Genomic DNA, 24680 nt, shown 5'->3' on the forward strand with positions numbered 1-24680 from the left:
AGCGGGGGAAGCCGCGGGAGGCGGGCGGAGGAACCGGGAGCGCCCGGAGCCGCGGGGCGGAGCGGAGCAGCCCCGGGGCCTCGCAGGGGGTGCTGCGGGACCGGTTGTGCCACCGCTGCGGGGCCGAGGGTGTTCCCGGCGCCGTCCGCGGGTGTGAACCCGCGCACAGCCGTGCGCGCAGGGAGCGCAGCGCGCATGCTCCGCGTTACGCAAAGCGCGCAGGCTGCGCCGCTTGCGGGCGCTGAGCGTAGGGCGAGGGACGGGCCCGAGCGGCGGCGGCGCCGCGTGACTCAGGTAACGCGGGCCCCGGCAGCCTCCGCCGCTCGCCGCCGGCCATGAGGGTACCGGTTGTGCGGTGCCTGCCGGGGCGGGAGGCGCGGGAGCGGGGCCTGGGGACGCCGGGGTGCGAGCTCCCGCCTCGCTTACCTTGGCGTGTGTCCCTGGAGGGAACCGGAGACCTCGGCACGGCGGTGGCGATGGGGGTCCCGCTTCGCAGCGGAGGGTGGCCGGGGGCTGTGTGTGGTGCGTGGGGCCCGGGACGCGGAGCGGGTTCGGGGTGTCACGGTGCTGCCTCTCGAGGAAGCTTCTTTTGCACAAGGCTCTATGGAGCTGTGGGGTCTTCCGAAGGTGGGGGCGAGCAGATGGGCTCGGAATCCCTCTTGTGAAACACCTGAGCTGGTGGCTTTGGGGGCTTTAATCTCCGAGTGCAAGTTCTGAAGTATGGGAATAGGGGTTTTCCTGCTTAAATTCATGTGAAATTGGGGCAGACCCAGCCAACGTGCCAGCCCCTGGTTATGGTGGTTTGTTGTGGTGATTTATCGTGGTGTTTTCCAGCTTGGTTGATGTTCTGCTCAGGTTTTTGCTAGAAGCCTTTGTCAGAGGCGTTCATTTTAAGCGTCGTTGTCATGTGGAGCGGGGGTTCCTGCTCCTCCGACTTAGAAACAAATCGTTTCTATTTCAAGGTTTTTTTTTAAGAGAGCGAACTCATTACCAGTCATGTTCCCACTCGGATCTGGTTGCGGGAGGGAGTGAAATGAGTCTTGCTGCCAGGTCTGACACAGCCGATCCTCCACAGCCCCTCTGCTCTGGAGCCAGGCTGAGAGAGCTGGGCTGGGGCAGCCTGGAGAAGAGAAGGCTCCTGAAGGGCAGACCTGAGAGCAGCTCCAGTGCCTGAAGGCGCTGCAGGAAACCTGGAGAGGGGCTTGGGACAAGGGATGTAGGGACAGGCCAAGGGGAATGGCTTTAACCTGCCAGAGGGGAGACTGAGCTGAGCTCTTAGGCAGAAGCTCTTCCCTGTGAGGGTGCTGAGGCGCTGGCACAGGGTGCCCAGAGAAGCTGTGGCTGCCCCATCCCTGGCAGTGTTCAAGGCCAGGTTGGACACAGGGGCTTGGAGCAAGCTGCTCCAGTGGAAGGTGTCCCTGCCTGTGGCAGGGGTTGGAGCTGGGAGAGCTTTAAAGTCTTTTGAAACCCAAATCATTCCATGGTTATTTGATTTTAGGGCTCTGGCTTGGACCTTGGTAATGGTCCCCACAGTCTGAGTAGGAGACCAGGACTGGTTTAAGATCAAGCAGAAAAAACAGAAAGCTGTGGGCAAAACCAAGATGAGCTGAGAAACTCTGCAGGTTTCTGGCAGATCTGCTCTGGGGAGCCCCAGTTTCTACTGGTCCTTGGGGGTCTAGTGCAGTGTCCATCCTCTTCCTGCTATGTTTTGGTACAGCTTAAAACAAAAGGTCTCAGTCTCTAAATAGAAGTCATGCTGGGATGCTTGGTCATGGATGGGAAGTTGGGCATTAGTGGAGGTGAGATGTAGAATTAATAAGGAGTTATTGCAGTGTTTGATTTCTTTTTACTTTTATTTTCCAGTGAAAATGAAGAATTTCTATATTTTTATTGTTTTCCTGTTCATCCCGTGGAATTTTTCTGTGGCAAAATACAATGAGTTTGAGGATGGAGATGACATAATGGAATATGATGATAATGACTTTGCTGAATTTGAAGATGTTAATGAAGATGCAGTCACAGAGTCTCCTCAGAGGATCATCACTACAGAAGATGATGAAGAAGAAGCCACTGTGGAGCTGGAAGGTCAGGATGAGAATCAGGAAGACTTTGATGATGCAGATGCACAGGTAATGCCTCATCTCCTCCTGCATGTTTCCTGAAAGTATCTCTACAGCTTTCTTTCTCACCTTACCTTTTTGGGTTTCACTCACTGGGCTTTGGATTTTCATGCTGGTTGTGATTTTGCCCATTAGGAAGGTGATACCGAGAGCGAACCATATGATGATGAGGAGTTTGAAGGCTATGAAGAGAAACCAGATGCATCCCATAGCAAAAATAAAGACCCAATAACAATAGTTAACGTAGGTATAAATGTTGGTCCGCTTTCTCTTTGGTGTTTCATCACTTACTTTGCTAAGGCAGTATGACAGTAATGTCACTGGTGCACAAATTGGCACGTGAGAGAGTGTGTACAAGGCATCTGCTTATTCACTATTTAAAAGTGATCTTCATTCATGTACTATAGGTTCCTGCTCACCTTCAAAACAGCTGGGAGAGTTACTACATGGAGATCCTGATGGTAACAGGTCTTCTGGCATACATCATGAATTACATCATTGGGAAGAACAAAAACAACCGCCTGGCTCATGCATGGTTCAATACTCACAGGGAGCTGCTAGAAAGTAACTTTGCTCTTGTTGGTGAGTTCCATAATGACTGGGATCTGGTTTTAGTTTATGTGAGTAAAGCTGGGGTTAGGTGGGCATGTAGGCTCTAGGGAAGAGTATCCTTTTTTGTGCAGATATGTGCTGGCACTAATGACAGCTCTCTGCCACACTTCCAGTGCTGAAATGAATTCTGGTGGTGTAGTATATTCTGGAACACCATGGTGATAATCCAGCAACAACTGAGCTCTGAGCCTGCTGAGGAGCTTTGCTGTTTAAAAATATGATTTTTAGAGTACAGTTCTCTTACACTGTTTTCTTCAGGGGATGATGGCACTAATAAAGAAGCTACAAGCACTGGGAAACTAAATCAGGAAAATGAACACATCTATAACTTGTGGTGCTCTGGAAGGGTGTGCTGTGAAGGAATGCTCATCCAGTTAAAGGTAGGGCTAAGAGAGTTCGTGGTACTGTTAATCTGTCACCAGTTTTCAGGCTCTAGAGGCTTTTCTATTCCAATGTGAGCAACAAGGACTCCCAGCTTGACTCTTTGGCTCACATTCAGATACAGGGTTCTGAACGAGCACTTGTGAAGGGGAGACTGGTCAGGCTAAAGAGCTGTGCAGGCCTGTATTCTGCCCACTAAAGCAGGTAAGAGTGGATGCTTACAGAAGGAATATAGAAACCAGAACTATAGCATAAACAGAGGGAAGCTGCCATTTAGAGGGACGTGAGTGTGTTGGAGGAATGACCCAACAGCAATTCTGAGGAGGTACAACACAAAGTCCTGCATCTGGGATGGAACAGCCTGACATGCTGGTTCAGCTCCTAACTTGAGGGAGCAAGGCCCTGAGAAACTTATCTAATACATCAATTGTCTTGCCTTTGAGCAGGAGAGCTGACTTCCAGACGGCCCTTCAAAGCTAAATTATTGTCTGAAAAGCATCTCTTTGTAACTGTCCTATCTTTCTGTGAGCCCCACTGCTCTCTGCCAATGAAGTGCTGCACTCAAGGTATACTCAGCTGTCTTCTTCTGTGTTTACAACTTGTGCTTTCAGTTCCTCAAGAGACAAGACCTCCTGAACGTTCTTGCACGCATGATGAGGCCAGCTTCTGACCAAGTGGTACGTGCTCAAACCTTTACCTGTAACACACTGCATTCCTGTGGCTCTGAGCTGCTGCTTTGGATTGTTCTTGGGACATACAAGTGAACTGCTGGGTATCTTTCTGTGGTAATTCCAAATCTCCCAGTTCAGTAACTGTTGAAATAATCCAAAAGAATCATTCATCAAATGAGCCTTATCTCTGCTCTTCTAGTCACTGTCATTACGCTGTAGCATTATACCACAACACTAAACAGAGCACTCAGTATAATTAAAAGCTAGTTTATTGTAAGACATACTGAGAAGCTTTAGATTAGCAACTTTAGCTGTCTATGGCCTCACTTAGTCTTTGCTGTCATGAATCAAAGTGTCAAACACTCAAGTCACAGAAGATGTAGGTCTCCATTTGGGCATTAGTCTGAAGACAGAATGCACAATATGAATCTGCTCAGGGCTAATCACATTCTGTCCCACAGCAAATAAAAGTAACCATGAATGATGAAGATATGGACACCTACGTGTTTGCTGTTGGGACAAGAAAAGCACTGGTGCGACTTCAGAAGGAAATGCAGGACCTGGTATGTATGTTCATATTGGGAATATGCACACGGTAAATAATTGGATGTAAGAACCTCTAAGCTGTAACGTATTTGTTTTCTTGGAAACAGCTGAAAACTGTTGGATTTAGTGTGTGGGGAAGAGAGGTTTTCATGTAATGGGTGAAAGTAATGCCACGAGACATCTGTGCTCATCAGCTGCTGTCAGAACTGCAGGAAAAGAGGCAGTTGAAAGCAGCTTACACCTCCCTTCTAGTGCTCATTTAGGAGGAGACTGAAGTATATTGTCAGGATCCACACGAGTGTACTTCACCTCATTTAATTTGCACGAATGGGTTTTCAAAGCTTGAAAAGCAAATTTAATTGGTGATATGTGATGTGAAAAGTTTGGGTCCGAGTCATCTGCTTTTTGTGCTCTGAAATTAAAACTTTCCATATGTCCAAGCCCTGAAGCTTGCAAAGAATCCAGTGATAACAAGCCGTGGTTTGCTAATAATTGCTTCCTTCGTAACTCAGGAGCAGCAGTAAAGTGTGGTTGGTAGGATGCCAGTAGGTCTTGTTTTGTTGTCAAACAAAGTAAGCAAAAAGCAAAATGTCATGAGTAAAATGTCTTAACTTTGAGTATTAAATTGTTTTGTCTTTTTCTTTAAAGTAGTGACTATTGAAGAGAAATACTGCCTTAAAGACTATTGATGCTGCATGTTTGAAATGTCCCCAGTAGGACTGAGTGACAGAGTTAGCATATTCTTTGTGCACTAAACTGTCCCACTGTGCTGAACCCACGACAACAGGTCAGTCTGATAAGATACATACAAGCTTGTATTTATTTCTTCCCCCTTGTTCTCTTTGAAATAGAGCGAGTTCTGCAGTGATAAACCCAAGTCTGGTGCAAGATACGGGCTTCCAGATTCACTGGCCATCTTGTCGGAGATGGGGGAGGTCACAGAGGGAATGATGGACGCCAAGGTAAGCCTGGGTGAATTAGAGTCATAGATGGTTTGGGTTGGAAGGGACCCTAAAGATCATCCAGTTCCAGCCCCTTGAATTAGTACAAACCTTCAGCCTGTGCAAAAAAGTTCTAATCTTTATAGAATCGTAGAATCTCCTGTAAAGATCACAACAGGAGAGCCAAATGACCCCCATGGGATCTAGAGAAATCCAGACCTAAGGAAGTTTGAGGGCTGGAAGAGGGGTGTATTTCTCACATCTTTATCCCTTTTACTTAGCAACTGTTAGCCTAATCTGAACTGCAGACTTAAATCTGCCTTTCAAAGCCTGGAAGTCAGCTCCAACAGCCTGTTCGAAGGAGGGTGTTGATGGTGTGTCTGCAGGTCCTCAAAGCTGACCTGTTACCAAATGAACTGGAAAATCCCAAACAGGAGTTAGATATCCAATATTTGAGTTGCTGACATTAATTCAATGCATTGGGGCCCATTGTAGCAAAAGCTATAAATAAGGAAATGATAGTTTACATTTCAGTGTCATAGTGGCAAGCTGAGCACAGCAGTTTTCTGAGTGATGTGTAGACACTTCGGCAAACCCACACGGATCAGGGAGGCTGCAGAGGGATTGGTGTTGGAAAGAACTAACCCCACGTTCTCTTCCAGATGATACATTTCCTCACACACTATGCTGACAAGATCGAGTCCGTCCAATTCTCGGACCAGTTCTCCGGTCCAAAACTTATGCAAGAGTACGTATCTCTCCTCCCATAGCTACTGTAGCACTGAGCAAAATAGAGGCTGACAGACTTGTTTGCACTGTGAAGCCTGCTGGAATGCACACAAAGAGATTGGGAGCAGAGGTGAAACAGGTGAATAAACAGCACTCCCAATGCTTCCAAATGCTGCGTTAGTTTAGAAGATAAAGGTGCTGTATTGCCTTAATACTGATTTTTGTGTGCTGGTTCTGCTGTAGTTTAGGCGGCTACAAATTCCAGCTAACGCTTGGCAGCTCCAGTGTACACATGGAAAATGACTGAGTAACCCCACTGAAGATACACAGCCTGTTATAGTTTAAGGGCCAAGAAATAACACTGCAGGAGGAGAACTCGAGATGTTACCTCAGATGCTATTTGAATGAATTGAGAACTAGGTGTCAGCAAAGTCTGCAGTGTAAAAAACCCAACATGGGTTTTTTTCCTAACTGGTATTTATAGAAGGTCTGTAGAAATATAAATAACAGGGCAGCATGTGCAAAATTGCATGTCATTAAAAATACACAGACCTTTGTAGGGCTCTTGACTATTGGGTTGGATGGTGCTGTTTGTTAATGCCTTCTCAGTGCTTTTGAGTAAAACACTTTAAGTTTGCAACTTAAATTTGGGTTACAGCAGGCTTTTAATCCTGTTTATTTTATAGAATCATAGAACAATTAAAAAGGACCTTAAGATCATCCCGTTCCAACCCCCATGCAATGGGCAGGGAATCCTCACCCTACACTATGTTGCCTAAGGCTCTGTCCAGCCTGGCCTTGAATGCTGCCAGGGATGGAGCATTTACCATTTCTTTTGGCAACCTGAGCCAGCGCCTCACCACACTCACAGGGAAGAACTTCTGCCTTAGATCTAACCTGAACTTCCCCTGTTTCAGTTTGAACCCATCACCCCTTGTCCTAACACTCCAGTCCCTGATGAAGAGTCCCTCTTCAGCATCGTTGTAGCCCCCTTCAGACACTGGAAGCTGCTCTGAGGTCTCCACACAGCTTCTCCAGGGTGAACAGCCCCAGTGTTCTCAGCCTGGCTCCATATGGAAGCTGCTCCAGCCCCTGATCATCCTCGTGGCCTCCTCGTGACTTGCTCCAACAAGTAGTTTGCAAGTTTCCCTTGGTTCCTGACAAGGTTTTCCCTATCTGTGTCAGGTATTTTGTATGCCCCTATTTTTCTTCACTCATTTCTGCCACTTTTTCCTTTCTTACCAGGGAGGGGCAGCTTACAAAACTGCCTGAAACCAAGAAGACACTTCTGTTTACATTTAATGGTAAGAGAACTGGTGTACAAGTGGGTATGTGTACCTGGGGGGTGCTGTGCTTTATCTGTGCAAGACATATGCTCGCTTCTGGCATCTGTGGAAGACAACATATGACCTGTGACTTCAGTGCATGTAACGGGTCATTGACTGATTAACCAGTAAACAGAAGGCAGTGATAACACTAGGGAGTGAGCAGCACCTGAATCTTGCTATTATTGATCTTAGAATCAACCACATTGGAAAAGACCTTTAAGGTCATCAAGTCCAGCCTTTCCCCAGTCCTGCCAAGGCCACCACTAACCCGTGGCACTGAAGGCCTCATCACCAGGGATGGTGACTCCAGCACTGCCCTGGGCAGCCTCAGCACCCTTTGGGGAAGAAATTGTTCCTAATACCCTGGTGGTTGCATCAGGTCATCATTACTCTTAAGCCATGGGCCTTGCAGTTTGAACTTGCACAGAGCTACTTGATTGCCCCTAGTTTGAAATAAAACCAGCCTCGTGGGAGTCTGTTCTCAAAGGCAAAGCTCATGTCAGAGCCTGAATTCAATCCTTATTTTGTATTCTGTGCTAATAAAACTAAGGAGGATTGTGTGGGGTAAAATGTGCCTGTCACTGTGTGAGGAATCTAAGTTTGATCTCTGAAAATAAACTCTTTTAGTTATTTCAGAGAATCATTTAGGTTGGAAGAGACCTTTATGATGGAGTCCAACCATTATCCCAGTCACTATGCCCCAAGCCTGTAGTATTACATGGAGTTGTTGTGACCTAAGTGCAGGACCCAGCACTGAGCCTTGTTACCCTTCCTAAAGTGTAGTGGAAGCACATCTTTTGTGAATGGTGTGAGCAATAAGGAAAGGGCATTATAACAAGTAGAAAGATCCTTTCAATCTCTCTGAATTAACAAGAAACGCTTTTATTTCAGTGCCTGGTTCAGGCAACACTTCCCCAAAGGACATGGAGTCTTTGCTGCCCCTGATGAGCATGGTTATCTACTGTATTGACAAAGCGAAGAAGTTCCGTCTGAACAGAGAGGTAAGTGGTATCTATTTTCCTGTCTTCTGAATATTGTATGAAATTGCCACTATTACCATTGGATCCCAAATCTTAATATGTGGAGCTTTCTATCTCTAATGTGACTACCAGAGAGATTGCATACTGCTCATGGGGAAATCCATATGAACTGCATTTCCTTCTCTCTGTCAAAAGGGTAAACAAAAAGCTGACAAGAACAGGGCTCGTGTGGAAGAGAACTTCCTTAAGCTGACTCACGTGCAAAGGCAGGAGGCTGCTCAGTCCCGTCGAGAGGAGAAGAAACGGGCAGAGAAGGAGAGAATCATGAACGAAGAGGATCCTGAAAAGCAGCGGAGGCTGGAGGTGAGGTGGATTTTCAGGTTGTTACATCGGCCTGTAGCTTGTATCCTGGGCTGCCTGTAGGTACAGCAGCAACACCCACCTCTGATCCTGTAGGATCTTTGTGGGAAGGCAGAGAGCTTCCAGGGTATGTGCTGGTGCTTTCCTGAAACATGTGAAGGCTCCTGGTGAGGAGCCAGCTCACGTGGTTAGAGATGTGAACGCATGTGCTGGTCAGCTCTCCTTAAGTGATCAGCCTGCTCTTGGATTGCTGCTGTTCATTCACATCTCTTTGTCCTCACCTGCAGGAAGCAGCTTTGCGGCGTGAGCAGAAGAAGCTTGAGAAGAAGCAGATGAAGATGAAGCAGATCAAAGTGAAAGCAATGTGACTCCATGGGGAGCAATGTCTCAGTGCCACCTGCAGAATTGGAATCTACAGGGTACAAAGATGTACTTAACTCCATAATCCTACACTTTGAACACTAATAGCCATTAAGAGAAATGTTCCTTGGCATTGGTGTTACTTATTTAAGTATTCCAGCAACATGCAGGTGTATGTAGAGATCTTTGTCTCGGCAGTTTTACTCCAGGTGGTACATTTGCTACTTGTCTAAGAAAAAAAATTGCAATAGTCTTGAATGCTCTTTGTCATTTGTTCTTTAAAACCAGAAGGCTGTAAAGTCCTCTGGTTTTACCTGTCCACATGTGCTGGTAACATACTCATGCTTTGGTTTTAAACTTTGGGTTTAGTTCTTGGGAGGGAAGGGGGGGAACTTTAGGGGAGGAAAACTGCACAAGAAACTGTGCATTTATTTGCATCAAGCTTGTAAAGGCACAAAACTTAGAGCCTTCCATACACAGTATGGATTCTTCAGGGATTTCAGCCCAGTAGAATAGAAGTGCTTTTTGTTTTCTCTGTTTTTTACAACCAAGGGACTGAAACAGTATTAGGTCACCTGTGGGCATGATGTGTAAACCAGATGGGTTAGAGAGGAGGGAATGGGCTATGTGAACAGTTTCCTACTTGTGGTTTTGAAGGCCACAAGTACAATGTGAAGTGTGTAATGTCAACGTGGTGTTTCTTCAGGAGCATGTGGTGAGTTAGCAGCTTCAACAAGCTTTCCTTGAGCATTTTCAACTATACAAGTTTGCCTCAGACCCGCCTGATTTCAGCAGCTGCTGCCTAGTTCCCTTCTGCCAGAGCTAGATTCAGTGAATAACTGCAACTGCCAATTTCCCCAAGCAAGTAAAAACGTTTTGGGGGTACGTGAATCCGCTTCAATGATCACTTCAGGTTTTGAAGCTAAATGGGGAGCATGAAGTGAATGCCCCAGTGCAAGCACTTTGCTGAGAGAGCCCTGCATTTTATAAATGCTTCCTGTCTAGAAGGCGTTTTATTGTTGCTTGTAACAGACTTTACACAGTTTTGTGGGGAAAACAGGATCTTGCATTTTCTTGTTGAATACTGTGTGCAAACTTGGTTCAGAGGCAATAAGAATGAGCTGCTGTTGAAACAGCAACTGCTTAAATTTCGTCCAGCATGGGCTACTTCACACTGAATTAAATGCAAATGTCTGTAACCTGATACATGCAAATACATTAATTTTATAATGGTTGGTAAAATTATTTAAAACCAAAACTAATGTAGATGATGTGAAATTTTAGCACTATTTAGCTTTAAAGATGACTACAGCATTGTTCCACAACGGTCTTGGAAAGGTAATGCTGGTTTGTGCTCTTTAAGTGGACAGCTTTCCTGAAGTCCCATATGTCTGTGGGCTGTGGCAGCTAATTTTGTACTATGAACATTGAAACGAACAATCTAATGAAGAGTAAAAAGAGAACTGAAACACTCCCCCTGCCTGCTCTGCTCTGCTTGGCTGGACTCTGTGTTCCTTCCATCCCATAGGATCGCAAAGCCTGGTGGTTCTGTCCACCTGGGAGCTGCTCCCTGTGTGGGTGGTGGGTGCTGGGGAAGGGCACAGAGCCCTTGAGGCCAGATCACAGAATCCACCGGGCTGGAAAAGACCTTTAATAGCAATCAAGTCCAACCGTTCCCAGCACTGCTAAGGCCACCACTGCCCCATGGCACTGAGGCCTCGTCTCCATGCTGTGTGAACCCTTGCAGGGACGGTGACTGCAGCCCTGCCCTGGGCAGCCTGTTCCAATGCCTGAGCACCCTCTGGGGCAGGGATTGTTCCTCAGCTCCATCTAAACCTGCCCTGGTGCAGCTTGAGGCCGGTTCCTCTTGTCCCATCCCTTGTTCCTTGGGAGCAGAGCCCAGCCCCTCCTGGCTCCATCCTCCTCTCAGGCAGCTGTAGGCAGCGATCAGGTCCCCTCCTGAGCCTTCTCTTCTCCAGACTGAACCCCCCAGGTCCCTCAGCCCTTCCCCATCACACTTGTGCTCCAGGCCCTGCACCAGCTCCATTGCCCTTCTCTGGCCCTGCTCCAGCACCTCAATGTCTCTCTTGTAGTGAGGGGCCCAGAGCTGAACACAGGACTTGAGGTGAGGCCTCACCAGTGCCCAGTGCAGGGGCACAATCCCTGCCTGGCCCTGCTGCCGCATTGGTGCTGGTACAGGCCAGGATGCTGGGGGCTTCTTGGCTGCATCCCCAGGTCTCTGCCACAAGCATTTTCCAGCCACTCTCTCGCTAAGCCTGGAACGCCGCAGGGGGTGGTTGTTGCCTGAATGCAGGTCCTTTGCCTTGTTGAATCTGGTACCATCGCAACAGCCCATCGGTCCAGCCTGTCTAGATCCCTCTGCAGATCAACTCTGCCAGCCAAATTTACAGCGGGTGCCCTCGATCCCCTCACTGACATCACCAGTGAAGCTATTAAACACCTCAGGAGGGGCAGCCGTGGCAGATTCACCGCCTCTGCTAAACGCTGCAGCCTCCACTGCCCCCTGAGGCGACCAACATGGCGCCGGCCCCTTCCCGCCGGCAAGGCGACGCGACGCGACGCGACGTTACCCTCGCGCCGGGTGACGCGACGGCGTGCTTGCGTCACACGCGCGGCGTCTCCGTGCCGGTGGAGCGGCGGCCGCAGCTGGAGGCGCGGGTGAGGGGGGAGGAGGCCCCGTGGGCCCCGGGCCGTGTTCACCGGCCTTGTCCGCGCTCCTCGCTCGGCGCTGTGGGGCTGCCGGGGAGCGAGCGGGTGGGTGGGTGGGCGGGCGCTGCGCCCGGGGTGACCGCGGTGACCGCCGTTGTGCCCCGGGTGACCGCCGTTGTGCCCCGGGTGACCGCCGTTGTGCCCGGGGTGACCGCCGTTGTGCCCCGGGTGACCGCCGTTGTGCCCGGGGTGACCGCCGTTGTGCCCCGGGTGACCGTCGTTGTGCCCCGGGTGACCGCCGTTGTGCCCCGGGGTGACCGCCGTTGTGCCCGCAGGTTTGCCCGTCCTTTCCCGAGCTGCGTGTGGTAACGGTAACGCGGATTCCATGTCTTTTCTTGTAAGTAAACCCGAACGGATTAGGGTGAGTGTTGAACCTCTTCCAGCTTCCCTCTGGCGCCGGCGTGTCGGGAGAGCCTTGCGCTTGTGCCGAGGTGCTGCGGCGGGGCTGCCCTCCTGGAAAGCACCTTAAGGCGGCGTTCAGATCTGCGGGGGGCTGGTTAAAACCCCAGTGCTGGAGGGTCTATGGCTTCCACGCGTGTATTTCCTCTGTATGCAGAGCGAGGGAGGGGGTTTAACGGGCGCTGTCATGAAGAGAAAGTGCGGTGGTGCTGGCTGCTTCCTGCTGTGCTTGAAGGAGTTACCACCTCGCTGTGTCCCCCACCGACAGCCCGTGGTTTTCACCCTAAACTTAACCCTTAACTATACACAGCAACTTCGTTTAACTGCGTTTTTAAGCGAGGAAGTTTCGTGTGAGGAAATGCCTTTAAATGGTGGTGTTAGGGACAGGGTTTGAGTCGTTGTCACCTAAAGACTTGGTGGTGCTTTCTAGGACTGGCTTCCCTTGCACTGAACAGCATAAGCTATGCTTCTTCAGTTATGTTACCAACTAGACAGCCTCTAACGTGGCAGTGTTTGCAATTGCTTATTTAATGCTACATGATCAGCACTCTGCAAGCCTAAAATTGTATCTTCTTTGGTGTGCTGTGTCTGTGGATATCTATTCCTCTTTGAATCACAGAGGTGAATAGAGATTCCTCCGCACGATCTAATGCTTGCAGCCAAATAAAGCATGAATTCTGGAGAAAAACACCACTAACATATTTCTCTTCTAATTTTGCATCCAGTCGATAGATATATAGCAAAAAAACCCCTCAGTTCTCTAAGACATCACCTCCTTGTAAATAGTTGAAGCATTTCTTACATCTGTTTAAACCAACCAGCTTCTATTTGGCTATACAAGCAAGTTGCAGCATGCTGCTTATTTTTGCTGTGTGTGCATGTATAAGGGTTCTTGTTTGAGCGTTACAAATGATGTTACCTGTTGTTGCAAGTGCATGTTGGTCAGGAAGAGCAGTAGTTGTTAGGTGCACGCCATTGCAGTGGCACGAGAAGAGAATATCCTTATCTAAAGTAAGGCTGGAACTCTGATGTTGCAGCTGGTTGGTTTGAGACCACAGTAGAATCCTTGAAGTGTTACGATTCTCTTTTGTTGGGGAGGTGGAAAAGAAACTTGTTTCTCTGTGGATTAACTGATGAACTGCTTTGGCTTCTTTCAGCGGTGGGTGTCTGAAAAGTTCATTGTTGAGGGCTTAAGAGAGTTCGAACTGTTTGGAGGTAAGTTTTCCTCTCATTAAATGACATTGTTAGAAGTGTTTTGACTGCAAGGTCTGTTAATTTCATTGTAAATATGTATCTTAACAGTAGAATAATGAATAACTCTCCTTGTAGCACCAGATCTGCTTATTCAAGCAGGGGAAGCACGTAAAGTTAATATGGAAGTGTCCAAGATCCAGCTTCTTGTGGGTGGCAGCACTGTTTTCAGACCCTGCATTCTGCCTTTCTTAGCATAACCAATACAACCTTTCCCTATGCAAAAGATAGATTCGGGGGTTGGGAAGGTTAATTATCATTTTCAGAGTAAAAACGGATTTTGAAACTGATGACACGGCAGGGGGTTGGAATTGGGTGATCTTAAGGTCCTTTCCAACCCTGACTGTTCTATGTTTCTATGACAACTCCCCAGTGTGCCCCTAGAAGAGCTGGTAGGCTCCTGTTCTGCTTTGTGCATAAGGAACCAAACTGCCCACTAGGCTGCAGAATGGGTGCCATGGAAGGAGGTCAGAGCATAGGAAGGGTGTCTCTATCTTGAGCTTCCAGGTGGAGTGGAAGAATTCTCACTACTTTAAATAAACTTTGGGTAGTTCTTCTGTATTTAAGCAAAGTAGATATGTAATTTTTGAATGTGTTTAGAGGTATGATAAAAAGATTGTCACATATATGTTGGGTATATGAACAGTAGCACTATGGGAATCCCTTTAATCTCCATACTTGTACTATAATTTGATTCTTAAAAGTCTTTTCCAACCTAGTTGATTCTATGATTCTATGGTTTTCAGTGCTGCAGCCTTATGTGTGAATTAAATGACTCTGTTCAACATTATCATCCCCCCCCCCCCCCCCCTTTGGTATCAACAAGTAGCATGCAGGGTTATTTACTCACTTTTCCCACTATATTTTGAATGGGTATCTGTTGAACACATAGTGAACAATTAATTTCTTTACTCCAGAGCAGCCTCTGGGTGACTCTCGGAGAAAAGTAAGTGACTTTTGCAGGCTGTGGTGCTGTGGTTCATTGCATGGAGATTATTCCTTGTGGAAGTTTGAGTTTCATTCTTTTCTTTTTCTCTTAGTTAAATATCTCATCTCTATATTTAGTTCTACAAGTGTGGAAACAGGTTTCACCCTGGAGTGGAGATTTTGGTGTGTGGTTTTCCAACTGTACATGACAGGTCAAAGCTTTTAATCTCTTGGATTTGTATTGGTGTCACCATTCCCCCTACCCTCACCCTCCTGAGGTTATTTAGATCTGATTCTTCAGAAAAGCATATCTCTCTGGTTTAGAGTAAAAGAAAGAGGTTAATTTATGGGACTTCTGTGTTGGAGTAAATCCAGAGGAAGCCACAGAGATGCTGCAAGGGCTGGAGCAGCTCTGCTCTGGAGCCAGGCTGAGAGAGCTGGGCTGGGTCAGCCTGGAGAAGAGAAGGCTCCTGAAGGGGAGACCTGAGAGCAGCTCCAGTGCCTGAAGGGGCTGCAGGAAACCTGGAGAGGGGCTTGGGACAAGGGCCTGTAGGGACAGGCCAAGGGGAATGGCTTTAACCTGCCCGAGGGGAGACTGAGCTGAGCTCTTAGGCAGAAGCTCTTCCCTGTGAGGGTGCTGAGGCGCTGGCACAGGGTGCCCAGAGAAGCTGTGGCTGCCCCATCCCTGGCAGTGTTCAAGGCCAGGTTGGACACAGGGGCTTGGAGCAAGCTGCTCCAGTGGAAGGGGTCCCTTCCAACCCAAACCATTGTATAGTTCCATGATTTTATGATCTGAAAACTAGGCCCAAGGAAGCTGGTTGGCCATTCAAACCCAGTGTTCCCTTCTGAACACACTGACCCTGATTTCCTTTCTGTTCCCTGTAGAGCAGCCACAACAGAGGCTCTGACATCAAAACCAAACATCATGCAAGTTTGAGGTGACTTTGCCTCCTGTTGTCTGCTTGTCTTCAGAGCCAGTTCCATGCACAGAGAGAGAGTTTTGCCTCTTAAAAACTAAAATCACCAGCAGACATGGAACGTTTGGTCAAAAAGGCAGGTGGAAACTTCACCTGGATGCTTTGTGTTCTGCAGGCCCTGATCACACACAGTCTAGTTCATAATGAGCAATGCTCATGGAATAACAACTTCTGATTGAACGGATTTGTCTAAATGATTTCCCACCTCCCCACCCTGTATTGAAGCACTTCGGTGTGCAGGTATTGCTCTAGTTTAAGCTAATTACAAACACAAATTAAGTAGGATTTGATTCTGTCAGTTCAAGCTGTTTATAATTGATCTTTGTGCCAGTGGCTGTCATTTGCTGGCACAAACAAAGCAGAAAATATGAGACGGATATGCAGCGTTTTGTGTAAAGTCAAGTAAATTCACACCTTGTATCAAATTGCTGAGCATTACACATATGCTGGGCTGGAAGCAAATTTTGATTAGCATCTGTTCTGCTTTAGTTCAGGTATTCACTTGGGGTTTGGACACTTTTGCAGTGGTATTGCTGACTCTCATTTGACTTTTACTCTAAATAAAAACTTATTTTCTCCATCAGGCCTAGAGAAAAAGGTAAAGCATTTGGGAAGACGGGTGGGAGAAAGAGTTTTATGCTGGAAGTGAGGGAATGAGGGGTACGGAGAGGAAGGCAGCAGAACAAAACCAACATTCCCTGTTCCTAACTCAGATGAAGGGCATTTGGCAAATGCAGATCCTTGCTAGCATCACCTAATTGATTGTCTTATGGCATTTAGAACAGGAGATGTCTTTCAAAGGTTAATTTCCTTCAATCTATCTCAAATTAAAATCAGATCAACAAGCTGGAAAGCCCTTAATGAAGGTCATGCCATAATGCTACTCATACGTGACTTCATTTTGCAGCTGCTTTTGCTTTTGACCATACACCAAAAGTTGTCCTGTGTGAAACCACTGAAGAGCTTTCTTGCAGTATTTCATAAATGACATTTCAGTTTAACTTGTTTTGTGTGTTTTTAAACTCTTGAATGATGTTGATAAATTGCTGGTAGAGCTCCTTTTGCATTAACTCTCAGTTCTTGGTCACTGCTAGCATGAAGAGAGGTGAGTGATGACCTCTGATGTACTGGAAGGTACTTTAAAAGGGAGTTTATGGTATTTTCCCATTACTGCTGAAATTGCACCATTAATAATATTAAATTTATTTTGCATCTGTTTTGTTGGCTTATGCTGTATCTAGAGTGGACTTTACTAAAGGAAGCCACTTACATACCGCTCCATGTTTCACCAGCTCCATAACACTGCTTAGCAGAGCCTCCTGCTTTCACTTCCTTGGTGGTGCCTTTCTGCTTCAGAGGTTTCCATCTGCCTGTGTGTCTCTCCTGGCAATCTTGCTGTTGACAGGAATTGCTGGAAGAAGTAATGAATGCTGCAATCGAGATCAGAATTGACAGGCTGCTTTAACACAAGTTTAAAATCTTGAATGGAAAGTTGCTGCTGCCTATTCTCAGCCAAGGAACAGCATTTGTGTAGCATTAGAGCTAGAATAAAGGATTTGGGCCTGCTGAGGTCTCTGGGGTTAACTACCCTGGAACAGGACTGAGTTGCTGCGCTGGAGTTGTGTGAGCTGAAGTGGCACAATAGCATTGTTCACAAATCCCTTAACTGAAAAAGACCCATTTTAAAGGTAGGCAGAAAGGGGTAAAATGTTGCTGTTCAAGGTCAGTTGAAAGGGTGGAACTTGGGAGGTGTGACTGTTACTTTACTCCCAAAGTATACCTGGGCAGTGTATGGCAAATTGATGTCTGTGCTCATCACACTCCATTTACCCTACCAAGTGTAGAACAGCAAGTTCCTTGTCTTTCAGCTGTGTTGTTTTCATCTTTCAGTGATGGAAAAAAAGAGCATTTGCTGTCACTGTGGGGAAATGCACAAGCCTTTTCTGCTTCATGTACCATGAGAAAAGGTCTGATAAAGGGCATCTGCAGTTGAAGAAGAATGAGGTGGAAAAAATGAGCTGGAGTTGCAAATGTCAGGAGAAGTTGATGTGCTGGAAATTGGAGAGAACTAAATCTGATTTTAGGCACTGAGTAAATTTGGATCTCCATTAGGATGCTCTTCCTGTGACTTTGGGAATTTGAGGGAGTTAGAAGTGATAATGGAACTTGCAAGAACATTGAGGTTTGTCCTCTGCAGAATCCTGCTTGGAAAGATTTATGTGCATATAAAGGAGGGAGCTTGATGTCAGCTGCAGTGAGGAAAGGTGACAGCTTGGAGGCTGCTTCCTCATGTGATGTGGGGTCTTCTCCTTTTGTTCTTTTCTCCTGTAAGCACTAATGCTTTGCAGTTAAGTTGGTTTTTCTTTGATTTGGTGCTTCTTTCTTCATCTGTGATCTTCATCTCTTGAGCTAAGTTGCTTCATCCCTTCTACTGTTCTACTCTTGCCACCGGTGAGCAGCTGGACAGTAGAAGCCTGTTCCTGCAGCCAGGGATCATCTGCCACGGTGCAGAGCAGTGCTGTAAACAAGCTTTCCTTTGGCCTTTGCTGAGGCAGCAGGAGGGTGGCACAGAAACTTGTAATTGATGGCAGACAGGTAGTTACTGTAAGCTGTCTTGGGGAATGATAATTGGCTTTATCCAAATGTTCCTAAAGAAATTGTATGGTGACCTGTTTTAAACACAGATGTCTGGATCTTCTGAAATGAGGCATCTCCTGGATTTCAGTGGATAAGTAACTGCTTACAGTGATTTGAACAGCTGTTACATTTCCTTCTGTGTTCAGTCCTGTCTTACTCTTTTGAGGTGTGTGGTAATCTAAGGAGCAGATGACTGTTGTGTGATCCTCGCTTCTCTTGACCTGACTTTGTTTCTTTCCCCAGACAAATGAGGCGAGCTCCGAGTCGATAGCTCCTTCCCCTAAAAGGGACACCATGAGCAACTTCCAGCCAGACAGCAGCTGTTACGAGTTGCTCACTATCATAGGTAATACTGCTACTAGTCATGGGCTGGAGGATCAGAACTCCTGAAACCTGTCCTTGTCCTTGGTGGAGCTGTAGCCTCACCATTTCATTGCACGTCAGATCTGAACTTGAAAGACAGGGTAATATTACAGGTTAGGACAATTTCCTCGCTGGGATACGTGCCAAGGAAGGTAGTATCTTTTGGAACGATTACTCCTTTTCACAAGGCAAAAAATAGTTTCAGTAAATGAGTGTAAAGATTATTTAAGGGTCAAGGACAGGAGGAGTTCCCCAGAAGTACTGCTGAAGCTTTAATGCCTTCTCTTTCAGGCAGAGGCTTTGAAGACTTGATGGTTGTGAACCTGGCCAAGTATAAACCCACAGGAGAGTATGTCACAGTCAGAAGAGTGAACTTGGAGGCCTGCACAAATGAAATGGTCACATTCTTGCAGGTAACATGAATCCACTAATACCATAATGCAAGTTTGGGAGAGGACAGTCAGCAAGAGCAGTGCTTGCCAATGCTGTGCATTTACTAAATGCAGTTAAAATATCTTTCTTTTAGGGGGAACTTCATGTTTCCAAGCTCTTCAACCACCCCAACATCGTGCCATACAAAGCAACTTTCATAGCTGACAATGAGCTGTGGGTGGTGACGTCTTTCATGGCCTATGGTAGGTGAAGAGGGACTACCTTTGTGCATCATACCCTTGGGGCTTTTTTCTGACCATTTAAGAGGCGTTTTGTTTCTTTTTAGGTTCTGCAAAAGATCTGATCTGTACCCATTTTATGGATGGGATGAGTGAACTGGCCATTGCATATATCCTCCAAGGCGTATTGAAAGCACTTGACTACATCCACCATATGGGCTATGTACATAGGTATTTAAAAATAGGGGGGATCCATTCTCCCTCTATTGGAAGTTCTCAGAAGCACTGCTCATTGTTAGAGCAGAGTGAATAGTTAAGAGATGTGGGGTGATGCATTACCAAGTCTGTGTTACTTTACTGTTGAAACAAGTCAGTGATACGGGAAATTACATCATTGATCTTACTAAACTGCATGAAAGTGTCACTGTAGAGCAAGCTTATCCCAAAGATAAGGTTGTTATATGATAAACTATCTAAAATCACCCTGCAGCTCATGTTGACAGGTTGACTTGTTAAGGCTCTGTTTGGGTACTGTTGATAGTCTCCAGACTGTCAGCGGTAGGAGGGATTTTCCCTGTTACTGTGGAAGGTCCTGGGTCTGTAACCCTTAGTCCTGCATTTCCCCCTTGCCACAGAAACGTTCTTTGGGGTCCTGCAGAGTGAGTGAATAGAGTCACGTTAATGGTTGTAGAAGTGGTTTTGAGCAGCATTCAGGGAGCCCAAGTACCATCCAGTGAAATAAGCTTTTTAGCCTTTCCCTAGGTGCTCACCTAGGTTGAGTTTCTGTTTAGTACTAGAACGATCTCTTTCTAAATCACTGTCTTGGCATAGTTCTCCTCTTATACATCCCTCTTCTGTACATTTCATATGCTGAAAGTTGTAGGTTATTACTGCTTACTACTTCTATTGTATGTACTGTAAAAGAAATCCAGCTTAGCTGTGCCTGTCTTACATCCTCTGCCGTGCCCTTCTGCACTAAGCCTTCCTCGAAAGGAAGGATGATATTCTTGTAAGGAACACCACTCCTGAAGCCAGAGGAGCTGACTGCTTTTACTCTTTTCCAGGAGTGTCAAAGCCAGCCATATCCTGATCTCTGTGGATGGGAAGGTTTACCTCTCCGGCCTGCGCAGTAATCTCAGTATGATCAACCATGGGCAGCGACTCAAAGTAGTTCATGACTTCCCCAAATACAGCATCAAAGTCCTGCCTTGGCTCAGCCCTGAAGTCTTGCAGCAGGTGTGTTTAAAATAAAATAGTATTTTTTAGTGGTACATAGTATTCCTGAATGATTCCTGAGTGCTTGTGGCATGTTTGGAGCAGGGGACATGACAAAAGCTCCTTTTTCTCATTATGAGCTCCCTGTTTTTACCTTAAAACCAGTGACCCCCAGCAAGGGGAAACCCATATTCCTGTCAAAAGGGGGCAGTTGCTGAGAAATCTGTGTGAGAACACTGTCTTTCCTTTCTCTCCAGAGGAAGGTGTGCAAATGCAAGGAAAAGGGAGGGGCTTCAGGAAACAGATTTAGGGTGGGCACAGGGCAAGTGGATAGAATTTTGTCTCATCGGTTTGACCAAAGAGTTTTCCTGTAGGTGCCTCTACAGATTATTCCCATTAGCTGTGGGAATCACATTATCCATGGGAATCACAGTGCAATCACATGTAAGTCACATGTAGATTGGATATAAGGAGGAAATTCTTTCCTGTGAGGGTGCTGAGGCACTGGAATGGGTTGCCCAGGGAAGCTGTGAATGCTCCATCCCTGGCAGTGTTCAAGGCCAGGTTGGACAGAGCCCCGGGTGCCATGGTTTAGTGTGAGGTGTCCCTGCCCATGGCAGGGGGGTTGGAACTGGATGATCTTAAGGTCCTTTCCAACCCTAACGATTCTATGGTTCTGTGATTCGAAGTCCACAAGGCTGAGTTTTCTTTTCATTTAGAATCTGCAGGGGTACGATGCAAAATCTGACATCTACAGCATAGGGATAACGGCCTGTGAGCTGGCAAACGGCCATGTACCATTCAAAGACATGCCTTCTACCCAGGTAAGGTTTAAAAGCTGTTCCTTTCTTATCCTTCTTCCTGGCACATGGAACTGCTTTGCTGCACTGGGATGTGAAGACACAAGGGTATTAGCTGAATGCGAAATCCTACTGCATGTGATGTTGCTTCTGTCCCATCTATTCTAGATGCTCTTGGAGAAGCTGAATGGAACTGTTCCCTGCTTGCTTGACACCACCACAATTCCTGCTGATGAGCTGACCATGAAGACCTCCCGTTCAAGTGCAAATTATGGGATGGGTGAGAATATGGCTGTCAGCAACGTGAGAGCAGCCAATGGGGAGCCAACCCTGCACCCTTATCTTCGGACCTTCTCCACCTGCTTCCATAACTTTGTGGAGCAGTGCCTCCAGCGGAATCCTGACTTCAGGTAAAGCAGTTTCACAGACCTGCACTATTCCAGGGCTGCTTAAACCATGAGAGCCAGCAGAGGTGGTTTGAGGTGGTTGGAGTGGCGTGAGGATGTGCTCCATACATCAGTATGTAGAGAGGAGCAGTCCTAGCCTGTAAAACAAGAGCAGTGTTAATACTTGGGGCACTTAAAGTGCTCATGATTCAAGATTCTGTAAGAGAACCTGAAGAACTGCTTTGCAGCCTTGGAGGGGTAGAGCGGTGCTACATGGCAGGAAAATAAACTGAACAACTTGAATTTCTGGTCCCTGGGAGGCTCTGTTTAGCCAGCTTCCATCACTGCCAATGTCTGCTGTTCAGCCAGCAGAGATGACAAGGGGAGGTGATCAACAGCTGTGTTTTCCTCTGTAATGAGTGTGAAGTTGTCCTCCTCCATGACAAACCTCCCCAGCACACCTCCCTGCTCAGAAACTTGACCAAAGGTTGGGGTGTGCACGTCAGTGACTTGTGCAGGTGCTGGCATAAAACATGCGAACACAAACAGTGCTGCTGGTTACAAAAGGGAAACCTCCTATAGCTGAGAAATGAGAGGCAGGAAGGACCCTGCTCTCTTCTCCCACTCCCTAACTTTAAACGCTGACACTTGTTACTTACTTGATCCTCACTGCCTTCCACAGGCCGAGCGCTGGCACTCTGCTGAACCACCCCTTTTTCAAGCAGGTAAGGAGCTCCTTTAATGGCAGATAAAGAACAGGGGCTTTTCTGTAGTTGTTTTGCTGTCACTGAACTGGATGGGGGGGGGGAAGTCGCTGAATTTCCTGTGATCTGACAGGATTCAGTTAGTTTGGTGTAAGTGTAGTGCAGTTTGATTCTCCTGGGAGGTGGATGGGCTGTTCCCAAAGTCCTTACCTGAACAGAGGATGGAAACCTGCCTGTCCTGTACACCAGAACAGTTTGGCACCCACAGGGCCAGGCCAGTCCTAACCCGGTCCTTAATGAGACCAAACTGAGGTGACCTGGGCCTTGCTTCTGCCTGTCCCCGTGTTGGTGCTAGGCCGTGTGGGGAGGCAGCTCAGCACCTCAGTTCTCTCTGTGCAGATCAAGCGCCGCGCTTCCGAAGCACTCCCTGAACTTCTGCGCCCCGTCACCCCAATCACCAACTTGGAAGGAACGAGGCCGCAGGATCCCAGTGGCATTTTTGGGCTGGTATCCAACCTGGAGCAGCTGGATGTGGATGACTGGGAGTTCTAGAGAAACAGGGACTGCGCCTGGCTCTGGAGGAGCTTTCTGGGCATTGTAGTTCATTGGCTGTGCTCATAAAAGGTGGTGAATGTTACGCATAGGAGAGTTTACAGGTCCTTGGGAAGGAACTGCAGCTGCCTGTTTACGTACAAACGCACAGACCCGACCTGGAAAGGATCAGCCCCAGGGAAGTGTGGAGTCCTCTGGATGGTGCTGTGCCCAGATCTACACTGGCAGATCACTCGAGTGGGTTGAGTGAGTCTGTGTAGTTATGGTCTTTATTTATATGTTACTGAAAATCACTGGCTTCCTCGTTCCCCAGTTGAAGGCTCCACGTCCCTCCCCTTTGGTTCTTCCTCCTTGAAGGGTGCCTTAGAGTGACAGGGAGGTGGCAGCTCTTGGTTTGGGGCATTCTCTTCAAGCTCCTCAGAGCTGTCACAGGTAAGTTTTGACAATGTGGGTTAAAAAGGGAGGATGACCTTAAATCTAGGTCCTGCTTTGAAATGAAAGAGACCCAATTTCATTCCATTCACAACCACTGCACTGGGTGTTCTCTGCAGCACTGGATTCTTTTCCAGCTCTGGAATGAGCTTTTGAGGCTCTTCTTACTTGATCCCAAGCCCTCTTGAGTACCAGATGGGGTATTCCAGCCTCTCCTCCCAGGGCTGCTTGGGTCACCAGCCCAAGCTTACCCCTTTCCAGTGAACCAGCTTTCTTAACCCCCAGCACATCCAGCTGAGCCTCCCCTTAGCTGGGCTGGTTTCACAGCACCAGCCACTCACACCAGCTTGGTCCCAGTGCCTGCCCCTGGCGCACAGGAAAACGAAGTTGATTTTCATGCATGACTCCTCTCTGAACATCATGTACAGAGTTCAGCCTCCCATTACCACTGCTGTGCTGCCCTCCCTGCCTGACCAACAGGGAAAAGCTTGGCTCCCCTTGACTCATGGCTGTGTGACTCTGCCCTGCTCCTGCAGCAGTGCTCCCCCTTCCTTGGGGTTGGTGTTTGGATGTGAAGTGAAGGCTTTGAGTTTGACCTTTCCAAGGACCGTGGGTGCTGGAGGTGGCGCAGTGGTGCTGGCCACAGGTCCTCATTGTGTGTCGAACCCGTACTTGAATGCAGATGAAGTTTGTTACTCTAGTTTTTTGCCAAAACAAATAAACTATTTCTGAAGTTGTTTTTTAAGTCTGCTGGCTCTGGAAGGTGATGGAGGGGATCACAAAGGATGGCGCAGGCTCTTCTCGTGTCCTTCATTTCATACAGCTCAACCCAGTGAGTTCCAGCTGCCTTCATGGTTCAGAACGGCTGGTGACTGAAGAGCTGTGTTGGCCACTGGAGTTCAAAGCCTCTCCTGAGTTCTCCTAGGAACCAAGAGGTGGGCATAAAAGATTGAAAGGAAAACACTGAGCTGCATAAATCATAGAATCCCAGCCTGGGTTGGGAGGGACCTTAAAGCTCATCCAGCTCCAACCCCTGCCATGGGCAGGGACCCCTTCCCCTAGAGCAGCTGGCTCCAAGCCCCTGTGTCCAACCTGGCCTTGAACACTGCCAGGGATGGGGCAGCCACAGCTTCTCTGGGCACCCTGTGCCAGCGCCTCAGCACCCTCACAGGGAAGAGCTTCTGCCTAAGAGCTCATCTCAGTCTGCCCTCTGGCAGGTTAAAGCCATTCCCCTTGGCCTGTCCCTACATCCCTTGTCCAAAGCCCCTCTCCAGGTTTCCTGCAGCCCCTTTAGGCACTGGAGCTGCTCTAAGGTCTCCCCTTCCAGAGCCTTCTCCAGGCAGAACCAGTGCCCAGCTCTCTCAGCCTGTCTTCAATCACAAAAACTGCACCCCACCACTCTCCCCTAGGTTTGCATTTTTAGGGTGAAGGATGAACAAGCTGCTGTTTCTCATCCCTTTCTATGCTTTCAGCTTGCTCCATGCTCAAAGATTATGGACTTCAGTTAAGTGGGAGTTTGATGCTTACACAGCAGCAGGAAGCAAGCAGGATCAGGGCAAAGTTAAGAGCGAGTCAGCAGTACCTGGGTCAGAAAGGGAAGTTAGGAAGTGACTGGAGGCTGCTTCATCACCTCCTGCCCCTAGGCAGACAGGCAGTGGTACTCAAACC

General features: G+C 47.6%; 2 protein-coding genes and 1 long non-coding RNA gene across 8 annotated transcripts in view; all 3 read left to right on the forward strand.

The window, feature by feature from the left end:
- LOC133262769 (uncharacterized) overlaps positions 1-24680 on the forward strand; it is a 294205-nt gene that overhangs the window by 49832 nt on the left and 219693 nt on the right. The gene's annotated exons all lie outside the window — the stretch shown is intronic.
- On the forward strand, positions 158-10502 carry CCDC47 (coiled-coil domain containing 47). Its single transcript, XM_061442275.1, has 13 exons — positions 158-294; positions 1864-2129; positions 2256-2363; positions 2528-2702; positions 2991-3112; positions 3725-3790; positions 4246-4347; positions 5182-5292; positions 5934-6019; positions 7246-7304; positions 8220-8329; positions 8504-8671; positions 8956-10502. The coding sequence occupies exons 2-13, from the start codon at positions 1869-1871 to the stop codon at positions 9034-9036; spliced, it is 1449 nt and encodes a 482-aa protein (XP_061298259.1). The 5' UTR covers positions 158-294; positions 1864-1868; the 3' UTR covers positions 9037-10502.
- Positions 11655-23757, forward strand: STRADA (STE20 related adaptor alpha). 6 transcript variants are annotated; one of them, XM_061442280.1, is made up of 13 exons: positions 11658-11707; positions 12034-12095; positions 13315-13372; positions 14326-14354; positions 18193-18295; positions 18604-18725; positions 18839-18947; positions 19031-19154; positions 19988-20159; positions 20858-20962; positions 21107-21348; positions 22007-22049; positions 22428-23757. In XM_061442280.1, the coding sequence occupies exons 2-13, from the start codon at positions 12084-12086 to the stop codon at positions 22578-22580; spliced, it is 1272 nt and encodes a 423-aa protein (XP_061298264.1). In that variant the 5' UTR covers positions 11658-11707; positions 12034-12083; the 3' UTR covers positions 22581-23757. The 6 variants fall into 6 exon arrangements, with proteins under 6 accessions (XP_061298261.1, XP_061298263.1, XP_061298264.1 ...); XM_061442277.1 differs by lacking the exon at positions 22007-22049 and having other exon boundaries at positions 11655-11707; positions 12034-12119; XM_061442279.1 differs by lacking the exon at positions 22007-22049 and having other exon boundaries at positions 11656-11707.

Source organism: Pezoporus flaviventris, unplaced genomic scaffold (genome assembly GCF_033815535.1).
Source record: "Pezoporus flaviventris isolate CSIRO_AGI_PZ_B2104156 unplaced genomic scaffold, CSIRO_AGI_Pfla_v1 ptg000223l, whole genome shotgun sequence".
In the NCBI taxonomy this organism is placed as follows: Eukaryota; Metazoa; Chordata; class Aves; order Psittaciformes; family Psittacidae; genus Pezoporus; species Pezoporus flaviventris.

Bases quoted from the DNA above. Each gene is read 5' to 3' on its own strand.
- CCDC47 (XM_061442275.1), top strand. From the start codon at position 1,869: ATGAAGAATTTCTATATTTTTATTGTTTTCCTGTTCATCCCGTGGAAT. The intron at 3,113-3,724 runs GTAGGGCTAAGA...TTGTGCTTTCAG, and splicing joins GAATGCTCATCCAGTTAAAG to TTCCTCAAGAGACAAGACCT. The intron at 8,672-8,955 runs GTGAGGTGGATT...CCTCACCTGCAG, and splicing joins AAAAGCAGCGGAGGCTGGAG to GAAGCAGCTTTGCGGCGTGA.
- STRADA (XM_061442277.1), top strand. From the start codon at position 12,084: ATGTCTTTTCTTGTAAGTAAACCCGAACGGATTAGG. The intron at 20,160-20,857 runs GTGTGTTTAAAA...CTTTTCATTTAG, and splicing joins GCCCTGAAGTCTTGCAGCAG to AATCTGCAGGGGTACGATGC. The intron at 20,963-21,106 runs GTAAGGTTTAAA...CATCTATTCTAG, and splicing joins AAGACATGCCTTCTACCCAG to ATGCTCTTGGAGAAGCTGAA.